At 48.2% G+C, this 15,651-nt stretch overlaps 1 protein-coding gene across 1 annotated transcript in view; it reads left to right on the top strand.

Annotated features, from left to right (window-relative positions):
- The window catches only part of Rad23 (UV excision repair protein Rad23), a 36,721-nt gene that overhangs the window by 6,914 nt on the left and 14,156 nt on the right, over positions 1 to 15,651 (top strand). Inside the window, exons 4-8 of the mRNA XM_077693007.1 lie at positions 434 to 633; positions 3,080 to 3,269; positions 6,916 to 7,200; positions 13,622 to 13,708; positions 15,386 to 15,565. Of these exons, the coding sequence (XP_077549133.1) occupies positions 434 to 633; positions 3,080 to 3,269; positions 6,916 to 7,200; positions 13,622 to 13,708; positions 15,386 to 15,565 (942 nt within the window). The remainder of the gene's footprint in view (positions 1 to 433; positions 634 to 3,079; positions 3,270 to 6,915; positions 7,201 to 13,621; positions 13,709 to 15,385; positions 15,566 to 15,651) is intronic.

The raw sequence follows: 15,651 nt of genomic DNA, 5'->3' as shown, positions 1-15,651 counted from the left end.
TGCGGGGATAAGTTGGTCGCAGTTAGCACAAGACCGGGGTGGGAGAGGCCTTTACCCTGCAGTGGGTGTAGATAGGCTGGTGATGATGATGATGAGGGCGACAACAGTTTTATGGCGGTATGGACCAGCATGACTATCGGGCGTCGCTGCGAAAAAACAAAACTGCTTCTTCAAATAGCGCAAGTCATGAGACTGCAGCTGGCAAAGGAGGTAGCAGAAAAGCCTACTCTATCGTACATGACACGTTCATCAATTTTTTACTGGTTTAAAATTTCATTTTTCGTTTTGTAAGAATGAAGTCGTATTAGCCCTAAATAAGAGTACATACGTTGTTCCTGCAATCTTTATTTTCCTGGAAATGTGTTTGGGCTTCGTGGGGGTAAGCTTCACTATATTACAATATGTGCTGCTCCTTGCTCTGTTGTGCCTGCAGCCCAAATCGACAGACGCGTCGCCGGCGGGCACGCCACCCACTGGTGTCGCGGCCGGGGCCGGAGGGGAGGCCACGAGTGCGGGGACAGCTGCGGCCAAGCCGGCTGATGCGGAAGCCAAGAAGGTGGAGAACAAGGACGCGGACTCCAAGAGTCCGGCGCAGTCTCCCACCCACCCACCGGCTTCCGCAACCCCTGCCACGTGAGTGGAAGCTTCCGCTGGAGTTGGTCTGTTGAAAAAGTCTCTCTTCCGTGTGATCTGTCATTGGAATTTTTTCTGGTCAGCCTAATCCGCCTCTTTCACAACCCCAATGCGCATGCGCAATCCCCTAGCGGCCAAGTCCCTAAGCAGTCCAGTAGGGGCAGCAGACGACATTCCCCACAGCTCCCGCACAAGCGGGAAGGGGTCGTGGTTGTATTTACATCGTTTGATTTTTTTTGTGTGCTCGTTGTACGCGGAACAATGCCCACAACTTGTGCTGCGTTCCGCTCTAACTCGGAGTGCCGAAAAGGGAACGGTGTCGGCTTCTATCGCTTCCCGTCGGCCGCACGCGATCGGCTACGGCGGCTTGCGTCGCTCGCGTCGGCTCGGGTGATTGATCGCTGCTATCTGTGCAACTGCGAATGACAATCCGGAACGCAACTTTTCACTACACTATCATCCCTTTTCTCGCATGTGGAACTCTAAGTTATAACTGCCGTTTGAGCGATCGGTGACCAAGTCATCTGCGTAGCCTGTTTCGATGCTTCCGCGCAGGTATCGCCATCTCTCGGCTGCTCGGCGCACCGCGCGCCGCGGCGACCGGTCAGCGTAGGCTTGTAACGCGGCAGATATATCTGATCGCCGCTTTTAAAATAAGCCCTGACAACAATCCCTAGCACAATTTTTCACCACACTAACACCTACTTTCTCGCATGTGGAACTTTTTAGCGATCAGATTGATTCAGAAGAGCAGCGACAAGCGCGGTTGCTACCGTGGTCTGCGCAGTCGGCGCCGGTTCGAGCCGCTGAGTGGCGCGGCCGGCGTGTGCGCGGACTGTTTCCGAAGGCAGAAAACGCTTCACGATTGCTTGATTTATCCATTTCTTGCGAACAAACGCGCAGAATCTACAAATTCAGCTCAGCGATCATCGTAGTTGACCACGGAGCAAAAACAGTGGGCGGAGCGATGCCGACGACGCATTTCATGCGCGCATCGGGCGGTCTCAAATTCTCGCGTATGACTAGTCGTGGTGACAGTCATAACGATCAGTCGCATGCGAATAGCGTGTACCAATCGTACATGTGTGCAGCGCTTAAAGGCATTTTGTGAACTGCCGGCCTTTGTTGAGCTGGCGATCGCACTTCATGCCAGACGACTCCAAGCAGTGCTCGCTCTGCTACTCGGACGGCACACGGATCTGTCCGAGATTTCTCTGCCAGCCCTCATTCAGTGATAAGAAGCCGCCTGGTATTATGTGATGACCAGGGGCTGTCATCTTAAGGCGTTATAACACCAACACAGTAGAAAAACTTCGGCTGCTCCTCGCCGTAATGCGGGATTGCCGTGCATACAACGAGATCGCAGCCGGAGGAAACGCCGACAAACCCTACAGCTTCAACTTCCGCTGGGCACGCTAGGTGGCAGCACACCGCAATGAAAGAGGCGGATTGGTGTCTTGCCTTCTTTGGCTCATTGGTGTTCCGTGGTATCTACCCTGCCACTCACCAACTCCACGTATTGTCGACCCGACGCTCCACATCTCTTGCTTCTGCCTTTGCGCCTTATTCGTGATAAACCTGTACTTAAATTGACATCCCTAGTCTCTACTTTACGCTGCCAACTAAGTCAACTTAAAAAGCGATGTTTTAACCAAGAATGTAACTTCTAGGTATGACGTCTCTTCCGCAAGTTTCACAAGATTTTTACAATCTGTGAAGATATACAAGATCTAGAAAATAAATTTTTATTTTTGAGGGGGCCAGTTAACTTTCCTTTTGCTGAAGGTGTGAATTGCAGTTTATTATTTGTTCATGATTGCTGTGCCCTGCATGTACTAGAGTAGTTTTAAGACATTTTGGAACAAAAGCAGTTTCGTAATGGCTTTAGATTGTTTGGTAAGGTCTTGGCAGCAGGAGCGCGCCGTACGATTCGCATTTACCAACATACGAAAAGGTGCGCAAATCTGCGATGTCACTGGATGGGTGACACTATCTTGTGAGCAAACGCTATTTTTCAGAAGAGATTTTTTTGTTTCAGGATTATGTTTTTAGTGTGCTTAAAACCTGTTTTAGTACTAAGGCATGATCCTCACTGTTGCAGAAGCTTGTCTTTCTGTTCCAAAATCCCGTGTCGCAAATTCTCCAGGGCACACTTCTGGCTGCTCATCACTCTCGTCACTGTCAGTCTCATCACTGTCTGTGGTAGCAGTGAGAGTGAAATAAAAGGTGCACGCAGTTTTTTCCTCCCTCCTCCGAAACCTCATTTGTGTAGTTCCAGTTTAACTCTTTTTCACACCAGCAAGTAGGGTGTGTCGGAAGTCCTCAGAAATTGCATGCAGTACCGACTGCATTTCCGACTCTTTGGAGTAGCATATCGAAGGATTTGTGGAGTTTGTCAGCACAGCTTGGTGGGCTTAGTAGGCTGTGCGTCCTCTCTGTCTCGCAGGAGGCCTGCATCGGCGGCGGACCCTGGCAGCGGGGGCCTGGCGATGGCCGCCTCTGCACTGGTGATGGGCGAGGACTACGAGCGCATGGTGCAGCAGATCATGGAAATGGGCTACGACCGGCCGCAGGTCGAGAGGGCCCTGCGGGCGTCCTTCAACAACCCTGACCGGGCCGTCGAGTACCTCCTCACGGTGAGGGCACCACGAGGGGTCCGACGTTGGCGCTCGGCCCTTGGACCTGCCGATTCGGGGCATCGCTTATTGACGCCCATGTTTCATACACGATATGTTTTGTACCTTGCTGAAACACTTTATCTCTCATAACTTTGTTGCATATGGCCCCTAACAGAATGCGGGAGGTTTTAGGGAAGCTGGTGATTACAAATACATTAATCCATGAGCATTGATTTTGTTCTTTCCGGGCGTGCCCAATGGGTAAGTGTAAGGGCTTGGAATGGGGTGGGGGGGTTGCAAAATACGGGCATCTGAGTCTTAGCATTTCACCCAACATTGCAACCAACAATCTTCGCGACAATAGTGTGTGTTAGTATAGCGTTTTAGCTGTGGCGTTAACGTTAGCGCGCCGCAATCGCAAACGGATAGCGCCTCGTTATGCGGCGGTTAACGTGCTTGCTAACGCTATGGGCGCGCCAAGGCGGTGCTTTCTGCTATACTAAAACTCTCTAATGTCTTAACACGCTGGCATGGTTAACTGCGTCTCCAGGAACTAGTAGCAACTTCAGAAAATGCATGATTCAACGCAGCAGTTGTTTTTGAGATGTGACGTGCAAGTGTCATTTGCCTTTAAATCTTTCTCGCTCTCGAGAGTAGGGAAAATACAGGTAAACCTCGATATAACGAAGTCGTACTTGGGGCCGCAAATTTCGTTAAATCGAGAATTTCGTAAAATCGAGGTTTCGATTTTACAGTTCATTTAACCAGTTATTGGGGTTTTAACGCTTTGGCCCTCGCCAGGCAACAACTGCTATGTAGTTACCTCTCCAATTAAAGCGAAATTTGTACTAAAACTGGCCGCGAAAATTGTGTGAATTAAGAGTTTCAACACTTGGGCAATGGAATTCGGATAGCCGACGGTAGTTCATGTGTCATCGTAAAACCGGTGCTTTTTCCGCAACGCCTCATTAAATATGATAGCAGACTAGGTTTCCACTTTTTCTTTTTTCATTTCGGTCACTACTAAATGCCGCTGTTAGTCAATTGAACCCGCGTCCATGTCCCGTGAACTTCACCCCGCCGAGGTGCTCGTTCGAAGTTATGCCTCTTTTCGTCCATTCAGTGGTAGGCTTAGGCGCGGCGGGCCAACAGCGGAAGGCTGCTATGAAACTTTCGAAAGACTTTTTTCATGTACAAGGGCTCCGCAGTATGGGCGCGTGATTCAACCACAACACTCGAGATAAAACCATGATTGCGAGTTGAGCGGAGTACACGCGGACCGCTTCACTGTGTGGAGCAGCGCTTACGTGATCCGGAAAGCGGAAAGCTTACATTAAAAATCTTCCGGCCAAATTCGATTAAGCAATTACTTTTATGCCCACTGAGCCCTTACGAAACTGATTTCTCCGCACCGCAGCTGTCTAATGAACGCTGGTGAAACGAAGATGACCACGTTCAAAGAGAGCAATTTATTGCCACCAGCACTCGATGTTCAAGCCGTAGTGAAGAAGTCCGTAAGCAGTGCTTGGCGTTTCTTGACCAGGGCGGGCTTTACGTGACGCTCGTATGCTGACAGCGCTAACAAGGTCTTAAACATTCGTGTGCACCTGCGTGCCTCCGCAGAACATCGATGGCATCCATCACACTTCGGTGGCTGTCAGTTTCACCGAGCTTCCTCAGGCTCTTGTTCGGAACACTTCTCTTTCTCTTGGAGTGCTCATGCTGCTTACAAGACTCACCTAACGATGCACGAACAAAATATTAATTTGGTTATCAGCGAGCATAACCTAGCGCAGCAGCACCGTGAGCAATGACGCGTAGAAAAAAAAAAGCTTGAAGTAGGCTTCGGTAGCCTAAGCATAGAGGGCGCTGGCGTAGGCAACGATGGAGACGTCAAAATAGTGGCTGCACTATTAAACCGTCTATGACCGCTAGCGGTTTGTGCAGCTTCGTTCTTCGCTTTTAATTGTTGTTAACCGTAGATTTCACCGCCTTTCTTTCATTTTAGCCTTCAAGAGTCAATTTGAGTACTGAATTTTTTCAATGTAGGGCCTGAGAGGCAAAATAAAACGTGCCTCGACCGGAATTTCGTTCTTCCTTTCTTGCCGTGAATTCGTTAAATCGAAAGCGCCGCACAAAATTACTTCGTAAAAGCGAGACAAAAATACATGCATTTAGCAAAATTTTGTTAGAAAACTTGAAAAAATTCGTTATATCGGGAATTTCGTTAAATCGAGGTTCGTTATATCGAGGTTCAGCTGTATTCCTCGATCCAGTCTCAAAGCGTTGAAGTTAACAAAGCTGCAGTCCTGCTGTGACGGTGCCACCGAATGTGGATTTTCATGCTCTAGCTTGAGTGCAGCACTACTGAGTAAAGCACCGTTGGGAGTAGCTCGTAATTGCTGATTGACAGATTTAAGATCGGTGTTTTCGTTATTTTCCGGAATGCGAAAAAAAAGAATGCCCGCAGAGTGAAGTTTCTGCACGAGTCAAAGGTTTCTGAATGGTCAGAACTTATCCATGGCACTCTACTAGGCACACCTCACACCCCACGCGTTGCTAAGACAGCTAAAACGCCAATTATGGTTTTGGCAGTGTTTGTAATTACTTAAATGGGCAGGTATCATCGGTCAGTGTTGTTGACAACTTGACGTCTCTTGGAGGAGAGGTTGCCTGTGGTGTAGCACAAATTCTCAAGTGCTGTATTGATTGGAGCTCACTTTGTGACCAGTGAAGACAAATCAAGAAAGCCTCTGAAGGTAATATAAATAACAAAATTAGGCCAAAAATTTACTAAATTCCTTGCAAAATACAACTTAGAAGTTCAATTGGACTTGATTAAACAACCCGCTGTGGTGGCTCAGTGGCTAAGGCGTTGCACTGCTGAGCACGAGGTCGCGGGTTCGATTCCCGGCCGTGGCGGCAGCTTTTCTGATGGAGGCGAAAAGCAAAAACGCCCATATGTACGACATTTTGGCGCACGTTAAAGATCCCCAGGTGGTCAAAATTAATCTGGAGCCCTCCACTACGGTGCGCCTCATCGCCTGCGTTGCGTCGGCACATTAAACCCTACAATCAATCAATCAATGGACTCGATTAAACAGCTTAGAATGTGGCTGTTGATAGAGTTGCCACAGATGATGTATTTTGTGCGAGCGTAAATCACACTCCAATTGTCGCTGTGTAGGTGGTATTCGTTTTAAAGTTTAGCTGTCAATGTCTTGGCTTGGCAACACTGGAAACGGCCACAGACATGGCCGATGCGCCACGGAAATAGGGAGGCTTGGGCCACTGCGCCAACACGCCGCAGGAAAAAAAAAAAAAAAAACGGCATGCGTCGTCTGCTTTGTTTCAACCCGATTTTTAACGGTGATGTTGACAGAGATGTTATTAATCGCACTCACATTGGACTGGAGGCAATACTTTTCGTTCGGTGGGGCAGAGATTAAAACGTCCAGCACAGTCATGTGCTTAGCACGGACAAGTACCGCCATCCTGCGGAGCCCAACGTAACCAGTGACTGCGCACTCGCATGGTTGCCTGCATACATGCCTCGCAAGTGAATGCAAGCAATACTTTTGTGTTCAGAAATTTGGTCAACTGAGTTTGACACCAGAGAGGGCGCTGATGATGTTGTTCGGGTGGTCTGGGGACGGCCTCGCAGGGCATCCCACCCTCGCAGCAGGATCCGTCAGAAGAGAGTCGGGAAGAGTCGGAGAGCGCGTTCCGGAGCCCGGGGAGCGGCCAGAACTCTCCGTCGCAGCAGAGCGCGCAAGGGGGGAGGGTGACGCCCGGAGGAGGCGGAGGCACGACAGCCCTCGGCGGAACGGTGGGTGCTGCGGGGGCCCTGGACGTGGCCTTGGCGGCCGAAACCGGAGGCGGAGGAGCCAACGCCGAGGACCCCCTGGCGTTTCTCCGCTTCCAGCCGCAGTTCCAGCAGATGCGGCAGGTAGGTGCTGGCCTCCTCCTGCCTTCCTTCCCTCCTTCCTTCCTTCCTTCCTGCAGCCGCCGTGGGTAGAGTGTACTAGAAGTTTTAGAGTGGCCCGAGCGGCGGCCTCTCCCATTGCTCCGCCGGGTCGACTTTCGCGCAGAAAATAAAACCGGTATAGCGGCGGCGCTGCTGTCGCCGACAACTGAACAGCCGACGCTCCCCGGCACCGGCGCGCGGCAGGATTTGCTTTGCTCGGCCGCGGTGTTTTGCGCTTGCTCAGCTGATTTAGTTTGGATTATGAGGTTTAACGCGCCGGTGCTACACAGGCGATGAGGCAAGCGGTAGTGGACGGCTCCGGATTAATTTTGACTATTTGGGGATCTTTAGCATGCGCCGAAATCTCGAAAACACGAGCGTTTTTCGCTTTCATCCTCCATCACAAGAGCGGCTGCCGCGGTCGGGAATCAAACTCGCACCTTTGGTCAGCTAAATCTACGCTGGTGATTTAGAAAGTAGACGCAGACCGTTATGACTCCGCTTGATCAAACTTTAAACTAGTACGACCCAACATTTATCTAACCCCCCCCCCCCCAAATACTTTCTCATGTTTTGATGCGTATTCTGAAAACGTTGTTGATCTACAGTAATCTCTCGTTAACTAAAAGTCGTAAAATTAGCTGAAAATTTCGAGATAAGCGCGGAGTTTCGAGTTAAGTCAAATGCAGGAAATTTGTGGCTAGGTCCCTGAAATAGCCGCTAGTTCTTCTAACAAAAGCACTATTGCACAGGGGAGATTTCGTTATAAAGGCAAAATAATTCGCAGGGAAAAGAAACTTTTATTATTGCAGAAGAAAGAACTGCGTTGTGCTCGGCTGTGTCGCGTTCGCATCTGCATACCAGAAAAGCCTACTCGAGCTTCTCAATGCATCGCATGAATTGGTGGTCGCCACCGCTACATTCTACCTTGCTACGAAGTAGACGCAGCTTCTATGTTGTATCGGCCGTTGTTGTATATGTTGTATCTGCCGTCGTAGTCACTTCTGGGGGTTCCTCCTCCTCCGCATGATCAGCTGCGCCGTCCACATCTATCTCAATGATGTACGCGCCAGACAGCATTCCGGTAACGGGGACGCGTAGTCCGCGTAATTAAACTTGCACTTCACGGCCGCGTTCGGTGCGTAGTGGGAGTAAGCATTCGAACGGGGACCTTACCAGCTGCCTGTAGCGGACTTTGCCTTGTGTCCTCTCTGCCAGTATTTCAATATATCCGTGGTCCTCCAAAAAAAAAAAAAAAAAAAACGCTTCGAGATAAAGCGGGCAATGGCCTATGGGAGGTAAACACACGGTAAGAAAAAGTTTCGAGAATATATTCTGAGATAGCATGAGTTCAAGTTAACGAGGGATTAATTTGACAGACAGGCACCAGGAAGGTTTTCCCTTGCCCTTCTTGACTCTGCGCGTGAAGCAAAAGCGGCGGGGCGCACATTCTATAGGCTGAAAAAAGTTTGCTGTTTTTTTACGTTCCTATTTGGAACGAAAACATTAAGAGCCTTCTTCTGAGATACCCCTAACGTTGGTGCTTGTACTGTCATTAGTGGGCTTTCTTATTTTATTAACCTACTATGTCTCAGGCACTTGGTCAGTAAGTGTGTACTGAAAACGAAGTGCCAACTCTGCAGGACCAACTACTGCTTCCTGCATGCCAGGGGAAGATGCCGCTGTGTTTACTACCTCTTGTAATTTTGGGGGACTTCTGAATCCTTCCGTGCATTTTTAAAGTTTATTAGCGATCTCTAGGACGTTTTTACCGGTTGCTTCAGCGACAAGGAGCTCCACCATGACAGCGTTATGGATGTGCTGCAGCCCTTATTCACAACAAACACCTTAACGGCGTTGTTTGCGACCAGCACAGTGAGACCTTGACAGCAAATTTGGTTGGTTCTGTATACATTGTGACACGGATTCATTTCTATACAAAAGGTTTAAACAAGTTTCGGGATTACATGCGAAGGCGGGAGCAGCACCTTAAACTTAGCCGTCGCTAATGATCGCAGGCGAGTTATGAAAATGCGTTGGCCAAAAATGTCAATTTAAATCTCCCTGTTAGCGTCATTCCTAAACCGTTACCTGTGTAGACATAGACATTGTGCATGATTTCCCGCGTAACATTTTATATGCTGGGCTATTGAAAATGAAAACACAAGGTGTATTTTGTTCTAGTTCCGTTTATTTGAACCTCCATGTTAGCTTTGACTTTGTGTATGATTTCCCGTGTTATATTTCATTTTTGTCGCGGTCAATATATTTTGTGATCTATGCTTTGCTTTGGTTTTATGTGCGTCTAATTATACTCTCAGCATACTTGTGAATTAAATTTGTGTTAATTTAATTGAACTCCTTTTTTGACCGAATCAGGTGAAAGGTGGTGCGATTACAGTCGAACCCCGCTACAACGAACGCCGCTTCAACGAAATTTCCGCTTCAACGAAATATTTCCAATTCCCCGTCAGCCAGCCATAGAAGTCCATGCAACAAAGTCCTCGCCACAACGAACCATTTATCAGGCTTGCTTTCGCTTCAACGAAATTTTCGATGATTTGGGCTGGGTTTGAACAATTATTTTACAATAAAATAAGCATAGCGCCAGCTATCTGTAACTTTTTATACATTCAGGACGCTTAGTTTCACCGAAAACATGCGCGGTGCGGCCACACCGCCACAAAAAAAAAAAAAAAAAAAAAAAAAAAAACTCATAGGCGGACGCCATTGTTTGATGGTGATAACGATGTGGCTGGCCGTCTTTACATGAGGCGCAGGCCCGGTTCGCCAAGCCGGAGCTACAGCCAATCCGTATCCAGTTGAAATCGCACAAATGTGCTCCGCTGCTGGTGCGGCGCCGTCATGTATGCGTTGTGAGCAGCTGTCCTTGCCGTTTTCCGTCTACCATTCTTAATAGCCAAGAGCAAAAATCATGTTTGCGTGTTTGGTCTTGAAGCCAAGTCATCCTATCTTAGTCATGAGCGCGCAGTTGTGTTAAATGCAAGCGCGCGCGTCTAACCTGCCAAGGTCAGTAGCTGCCGCGCCGTGTCAGATGATAAGATAACGGCACTGCTCCTGCTACAAGTGAGAGGGGGGCTTCCGACGGCCTAGCAGCTATCTGCAAGTAATCAGCTCGGTGGACACGCCTTGTTGTACAGCAATACGTTTTGCGCCTGCATTTCTTCACCCCACTCCGCAACGCGTTCTTCGCGTGCAGTGAAAGAACAGATAACCATTGGTATCTTTGTTATCCGAATAAACATGACGTTATTGCGCGTCACTCCTTTTTCTAAACATTTTATTATGCTGCCAATGATGCGGAAGCATACGGGGCTATTTTTCTGGCCTTTCCGTGGTGTGTTGCGGAAGATTTCGCCTCAACGAATTTTCGCTTCAACGAAATTTTTCGCACGTCCCGTAAATTTCGTTGTAGCGGGATTCGACTGTAATAGAATGTTGTGGGCATAGTTCTTTGAAAGACGGTGATTGGGACAACTGAGCTAACCGCTGGGCTATCCCCTTTTTATTTAAAAAAGATATCTCCCTTGCGCGTGTAATTTTCTGTTCGGACAGGTGACAGCATTAACACCACGGTGACCCCTAATTATCACAAGCCGGCCACTGCTTAAATAACAACTCACGCAATAAAAAAACAAACACAACCTATGATATTAACCCACATAACTGCAGTCGGAGCGTGAACTGCGAGACAATAAATAAGAAATTCTTCTGAAAAGCCATCATCCCAGTCCTCATATTTTTTCATGTCATTTGTGTCGACCAATTATGTCCATCAAGCAGCACAATAAGGACACACTCATCAAGCAATCATGAACTGGTTCATATCAGGCAATTTCACGCAAAATAAATTTTAATGGGAAGTTGGAATAGCCAAAATGTCGATGCAAATACTTTATTCACAATCCGCTAAGAATGTTGCACTCAATTAAGAAAAATCCGTAATTTTTTCGTTGTTGTCGAGCGGGAAAGGCAAAACTAACGCAAAATGAGCTGCAGTGTTTATTATTCTTTTCGTTACCCACAGTCCACTGTACCTACAGTATATTGAAGCAATTGGACGTCCCGCAGAACAAATTTCGAGCGCTCCGCGCGTAAAGACGCAGCGTTTCCTGGCGCGACTGGGCGCGCGGGCGTACGCGCGGCCAGCCGCCGCTTTCAGTTGATGTTGACTACAGCGCCGCCGCTATTTTCTGCGCGAAACGAGCACCTCTCCGGGCGGCCGGTCGGGCCACTCTAAAACTTCTAGTACACTCTACCATGGGGCACTGTGCTGCTTAGCCCAAGGGCACCAGTTCGATTCCCGGCCGTGGTGGCCACTTCTCTGATGGAGGTGAAAAGTGAAGATGCCCCCCGTGTGGTCGAAAGTTTGGCGCACGTTGAAGATTCCCTGCAGGTGGTCGAAATTAATCCCAAGCCCTCCACGGTGGTACGCCTAATAGCCAGAGTGCAGCTTCGGTGGTTTGAGGGGAGACGCGGGTCGGAAAATCGACTTTTTCCGGGAAATTTCACTTTTGTGTTTTTGGTTGTACAATCATCCTTTGAACTGGCCGGTATCAAAATTAAAAAAAAAAATAACCGGAAGTTACCAAAAATGCGTCTGAGTTACTTGCGGCAACATAACAAAGTCTAGAAAAACCGCAAAAGTTGGTCCTCTTTTTCTTCTCTCTTTTTTTTTTTTTCTTCATTGTGTATTTTGAGGCAGCGTCGCTGTCCACCATTTACAGTCACTCGGGCAAGTGAAGTTGTCCGTGCCCTGTTCAATGCAGGGCTCCAATAGGCTCGTGCACAAAAGAAAAATACAAAAAAAAAAGTTCTTCAAGCGAGCTACGTGCTGTTTGAAATGCGCGCCACGTCACGTGGTACTGTAGCGAGCGCGCCATTGGCTATTGCCGCACCCACCTGCTTCTTCAGCGCCGTGCTGTATTGCTAACCAACCTGCACTGCCATTTCTTAGTTCATCCAGGCGATTAATCCCGCTAGAAAATGTGCGCTCGAGGTCCAGAAGTACCGAATCTTGTACGAATGTAACGGGAAGCGTCCGTAAAGTGCGTTGGAATACGGCAGCAACCTAAAACAACCTGACAGCCCCTAGACCTAACTGTACCATCAGCGGGGATTGCAACGGTGTTTTTGGTGACGCTACCAATGCTGTTACGGGCTTTGTCAGCGTTTGAAAAAAAAAAAAACGGATAGAATTATCGAAAAACAGTAGAAGGCAAGTCAGTGGTCACAATTCCTGTACAGTGCTGTGGGACGTTGACGTTACTTGTGGCTGATGCTGCTGAAACGAAGTCTTTTGCGGGCTGGCTGAACTCCTCAAGGGTCTCGTCTTTCTCGAGCTCTGAAAGAAATTATTCACAATTGCAGAAGAGTTCTAGGGCCGCGTGTTATTTCTGGACATTAGCTCTTCGTACTGGACACAATTTGAAACATGTTCAAGAGTGTTCCGATGAATAAACAGGTTTAAAACTTTCGAATCATTTTTCTCCTTTTGGCATTTTTGGAGGTCGTCGCATTTTACTCACATAGTTTCATGCACTTATAATTGTCATATTGCAATGAAACTTGGCATACACACTTTTAAACGTATGCAGAGTGCTGTTATCTATCGGAATTTGTGATATACATTCATTATCAGTGTAAAAAAAAGTATTATATTAAAACTATAGAGCTCCCTGGCACTTCTACTTATTTTTTATGTTAAAACATTTTTTTTCGCATAAATTTAGGCTCCTTTGTGCATAATGTGGTTTATAACTAGTATAATGAGCCATTGGAGGGGGGAAAAAAGCAGAAAGACATCATGGTTTCTTCATGCGGAAGTAAGAAAAGAAATAAATGAAAACATTTTTTAGTCTGCGTTGGTTTATACGAATTTCAGGTGATTCGAACATTTTTTGCGATCCTGCAAGATTCATATCATCGAGATTGTACCGTATTGTTATCATGTATAATAGCATCGTAATTGCACAATTTCGCTTGCCTGTCACGAGCCCATCAAGCCGCCAGACTCAATGTGAGTCGACACGCATAAACAAGTCTGGTTTTTTTGTGCACAAACGTATGTGCTGCCCTATATCTTTTTAACCTTTCAATGTCCGATTGCCTTCGTCTATCAACAGATGGCGTTAAGTGTCTAAAGAACCACAAAGTGCGGATGAAAGAAAATGTTGATTGGGTTGTTTTCTCTTGAGCAATGTTGGGCATCAGAGGGTTTACCGCTGGAGAGAGATCTCTGAAAACTTTTGTTGAAGTTGACGCTTCCATGCTTCATTGTGTTAGTGGCTGCTTTAAAAATGGAGTGCAGGCTTTAGTGCAGTTAAGAAATGCAGTAAATGGCATTAATGCAGCATTGTCTTTCTCTCTCTTCTTCTTGCAGGTGATCCAACAGAACCCTCAGTTGCTGAATGCAGTGCTGCAACAGATTGGCCAGTCGAACCCCCAGCTTCTGCAGCTCATCTCAAGGGCAAGTGCATTCTTTGTTTTTACTATCCGTTTGGGACGACTGATGTCGTTCCGAACTTCGCGTTCGAAACATCAGTTGCACACAGCCGCAGAGCAGGGAGGACAAGTTATAAGACTACCAGAGTTGACCGACTAAAACGCGTAGGCAACAAAATGGCGGCCCCCATGAACTGTCGCCGTGTAAACAAGTGTCACGGGATGTGAACTGACCAATGGTCATGGCGGCGGCACGGAACAGTAGGAGGAAAGAGTGCCAATACTCTGTAACCTTATCTAGTGACACTAGTTGTCGCCGCCCCATACACTTTCCCACACTGCGATTCACTGCATCACAAATTGGGCATGGTGACGTGCAGGTTTAATGAAACTTGCAAAAGCTCTTTTTTTTTTTCTCTCTCTCTCTCTCTCTCCCTGAAACTGACATTGTACATTGTATGCTGGTACTTCTGCTTTGTGCATAAGGACATGTCAAGCAGGTTTTTTCACTACTACTGGTGGTAAGGTTTGTTTCAGTCCTATGGGTTGTTGTACGGGTGCAGTCAAAACATGTAAGCTGCTGCATGCAAGAGCTATTGTTGTGGCCTGTTGCTCTTAGTGTAACCAGCAGATGATGTCTGACTTTGCCGGGGCTGTCAACTATTCGTCCCATTTATTTGTCAGCTGCCATGCATGGGAAACCCGTGGACATTTTGTACACCTTCTCCTAAAAGAGCAGCACCTCCTCCGTAGCTTGAATTGACTCGAATTTCTTTGTAGGCAGTCTCCCTTCGCACTGTGCGCCGTGATCTTTTGCGTCGGAGGAAAATGTAAAGGGAAGCAGCTTTATTTATTCCTAAGCAAACAAAGCATCTCTTTGCCGCCAAGCTCGAGCCAAAACAGCCTTGAAAAGTGAGGTGTTTCAAATAAAACTAAAGTTATTTGGCCATTAGTGTCCCTTGAACAAGAGCTGTGGGCCAGGCTGCTGTTGAGTTGCGTGCAGACAGATGTGAGAGTTGCGTGCAGACAGATGTGACAAAACCACAAGTGTCAACTCAGTATCAGGGGTATTAAAGGACAGGCCTAGAAGGGAGCTTCTAGTCTATTGCTCCTTCAATCCCTTTTAGATGCAAGGCATCTCTTACACTCGGCCTGTCCTTCCATCCGGCGTGCATGCGTCCGCAACCCTCCTCCTTTCCCCTCGCCTGCCAGCTGCGTTAGCGCGTTCTCCTCGCCATGCCAGATGTGCGTTAGCGCGCATGCGCGTCTCTCTCTCATCGCTCTCTCTCGCGGAGCAGCTATATAACCGCGGTATCTGCGGCGCGCTCGTCAGTCGCTCCGTCAGTCGCTCTCGCTGCTACTGCTCCGACTGCTGCTCCACCTGCTGCTCCAATGAGTTGAAATGGACACTAACATGACGTGCTTTACGTAAATGGAAATCTACGTGTGATTGAGCATCATTTAAGGTTCGCTACACTTCAACCACATTTGGGTAACCAACATAACGGAAACGCGAATTGAACCCCGTCAGATGCCTTGCATCACCCCAGGGTTCCCCTCGTGGGAAGATGGAGAGAATTTTTTTTTCTCAACAAGCGCTATCGTGTCCAACACAGTTGTTGCGCACACACGCTTGTGCTCTCGTCCGAGCATTGTCGGCGCCCACGTAACGCCCTCCCCTCTCTTCCCTTGCCGCCTGCAGAACCAGGAGGCGTTTGTGCGGATGCTGAACGAGCCGAGCCCTCCCCCCGGGGGTGCCAACCAGGGGGGTGGAGCACCCGGTGGCGGCGGGGGTGGCCTGGCGAACCTGGGCAGCGGAGGGGCCCCCATCGAGGTCAACTACGGACAGGTCACGCCCCAGGACAAGGAGGCCATCGAGAGGGTCAGTACCGTGCATGCCTGGCTGCTAGCAGGGCAAGGACTTCTCCATGGTGCCGTGTCCTCCTACTGGCCACTCCCTCTTGTTCG

The sequence above is a fragment of the Haemaphysalis longicornis genome, unplaced genomic scaffold (genome assembly GCF_048455015.1).
Source record: "Haemaphysalis longicornis isolate Haplotype H1 unplaced genomic scaffold, Haemaphysalis longicornis Haplotype H1 scaffold_12, whole genome shotgun sequence".
Lineage (NCBI taxonomy): Eukaryota > Metazoa > Arthropoda > Arachnida > Ixodida > Ixodidae > Haemaphysalis > Haemaphysalis longicornis.
The sequence above is the reverse complement of the archived record's forward strand: the minus strand, read 5'-3'. Positions and strand labels throughout refer to the sequence as shown.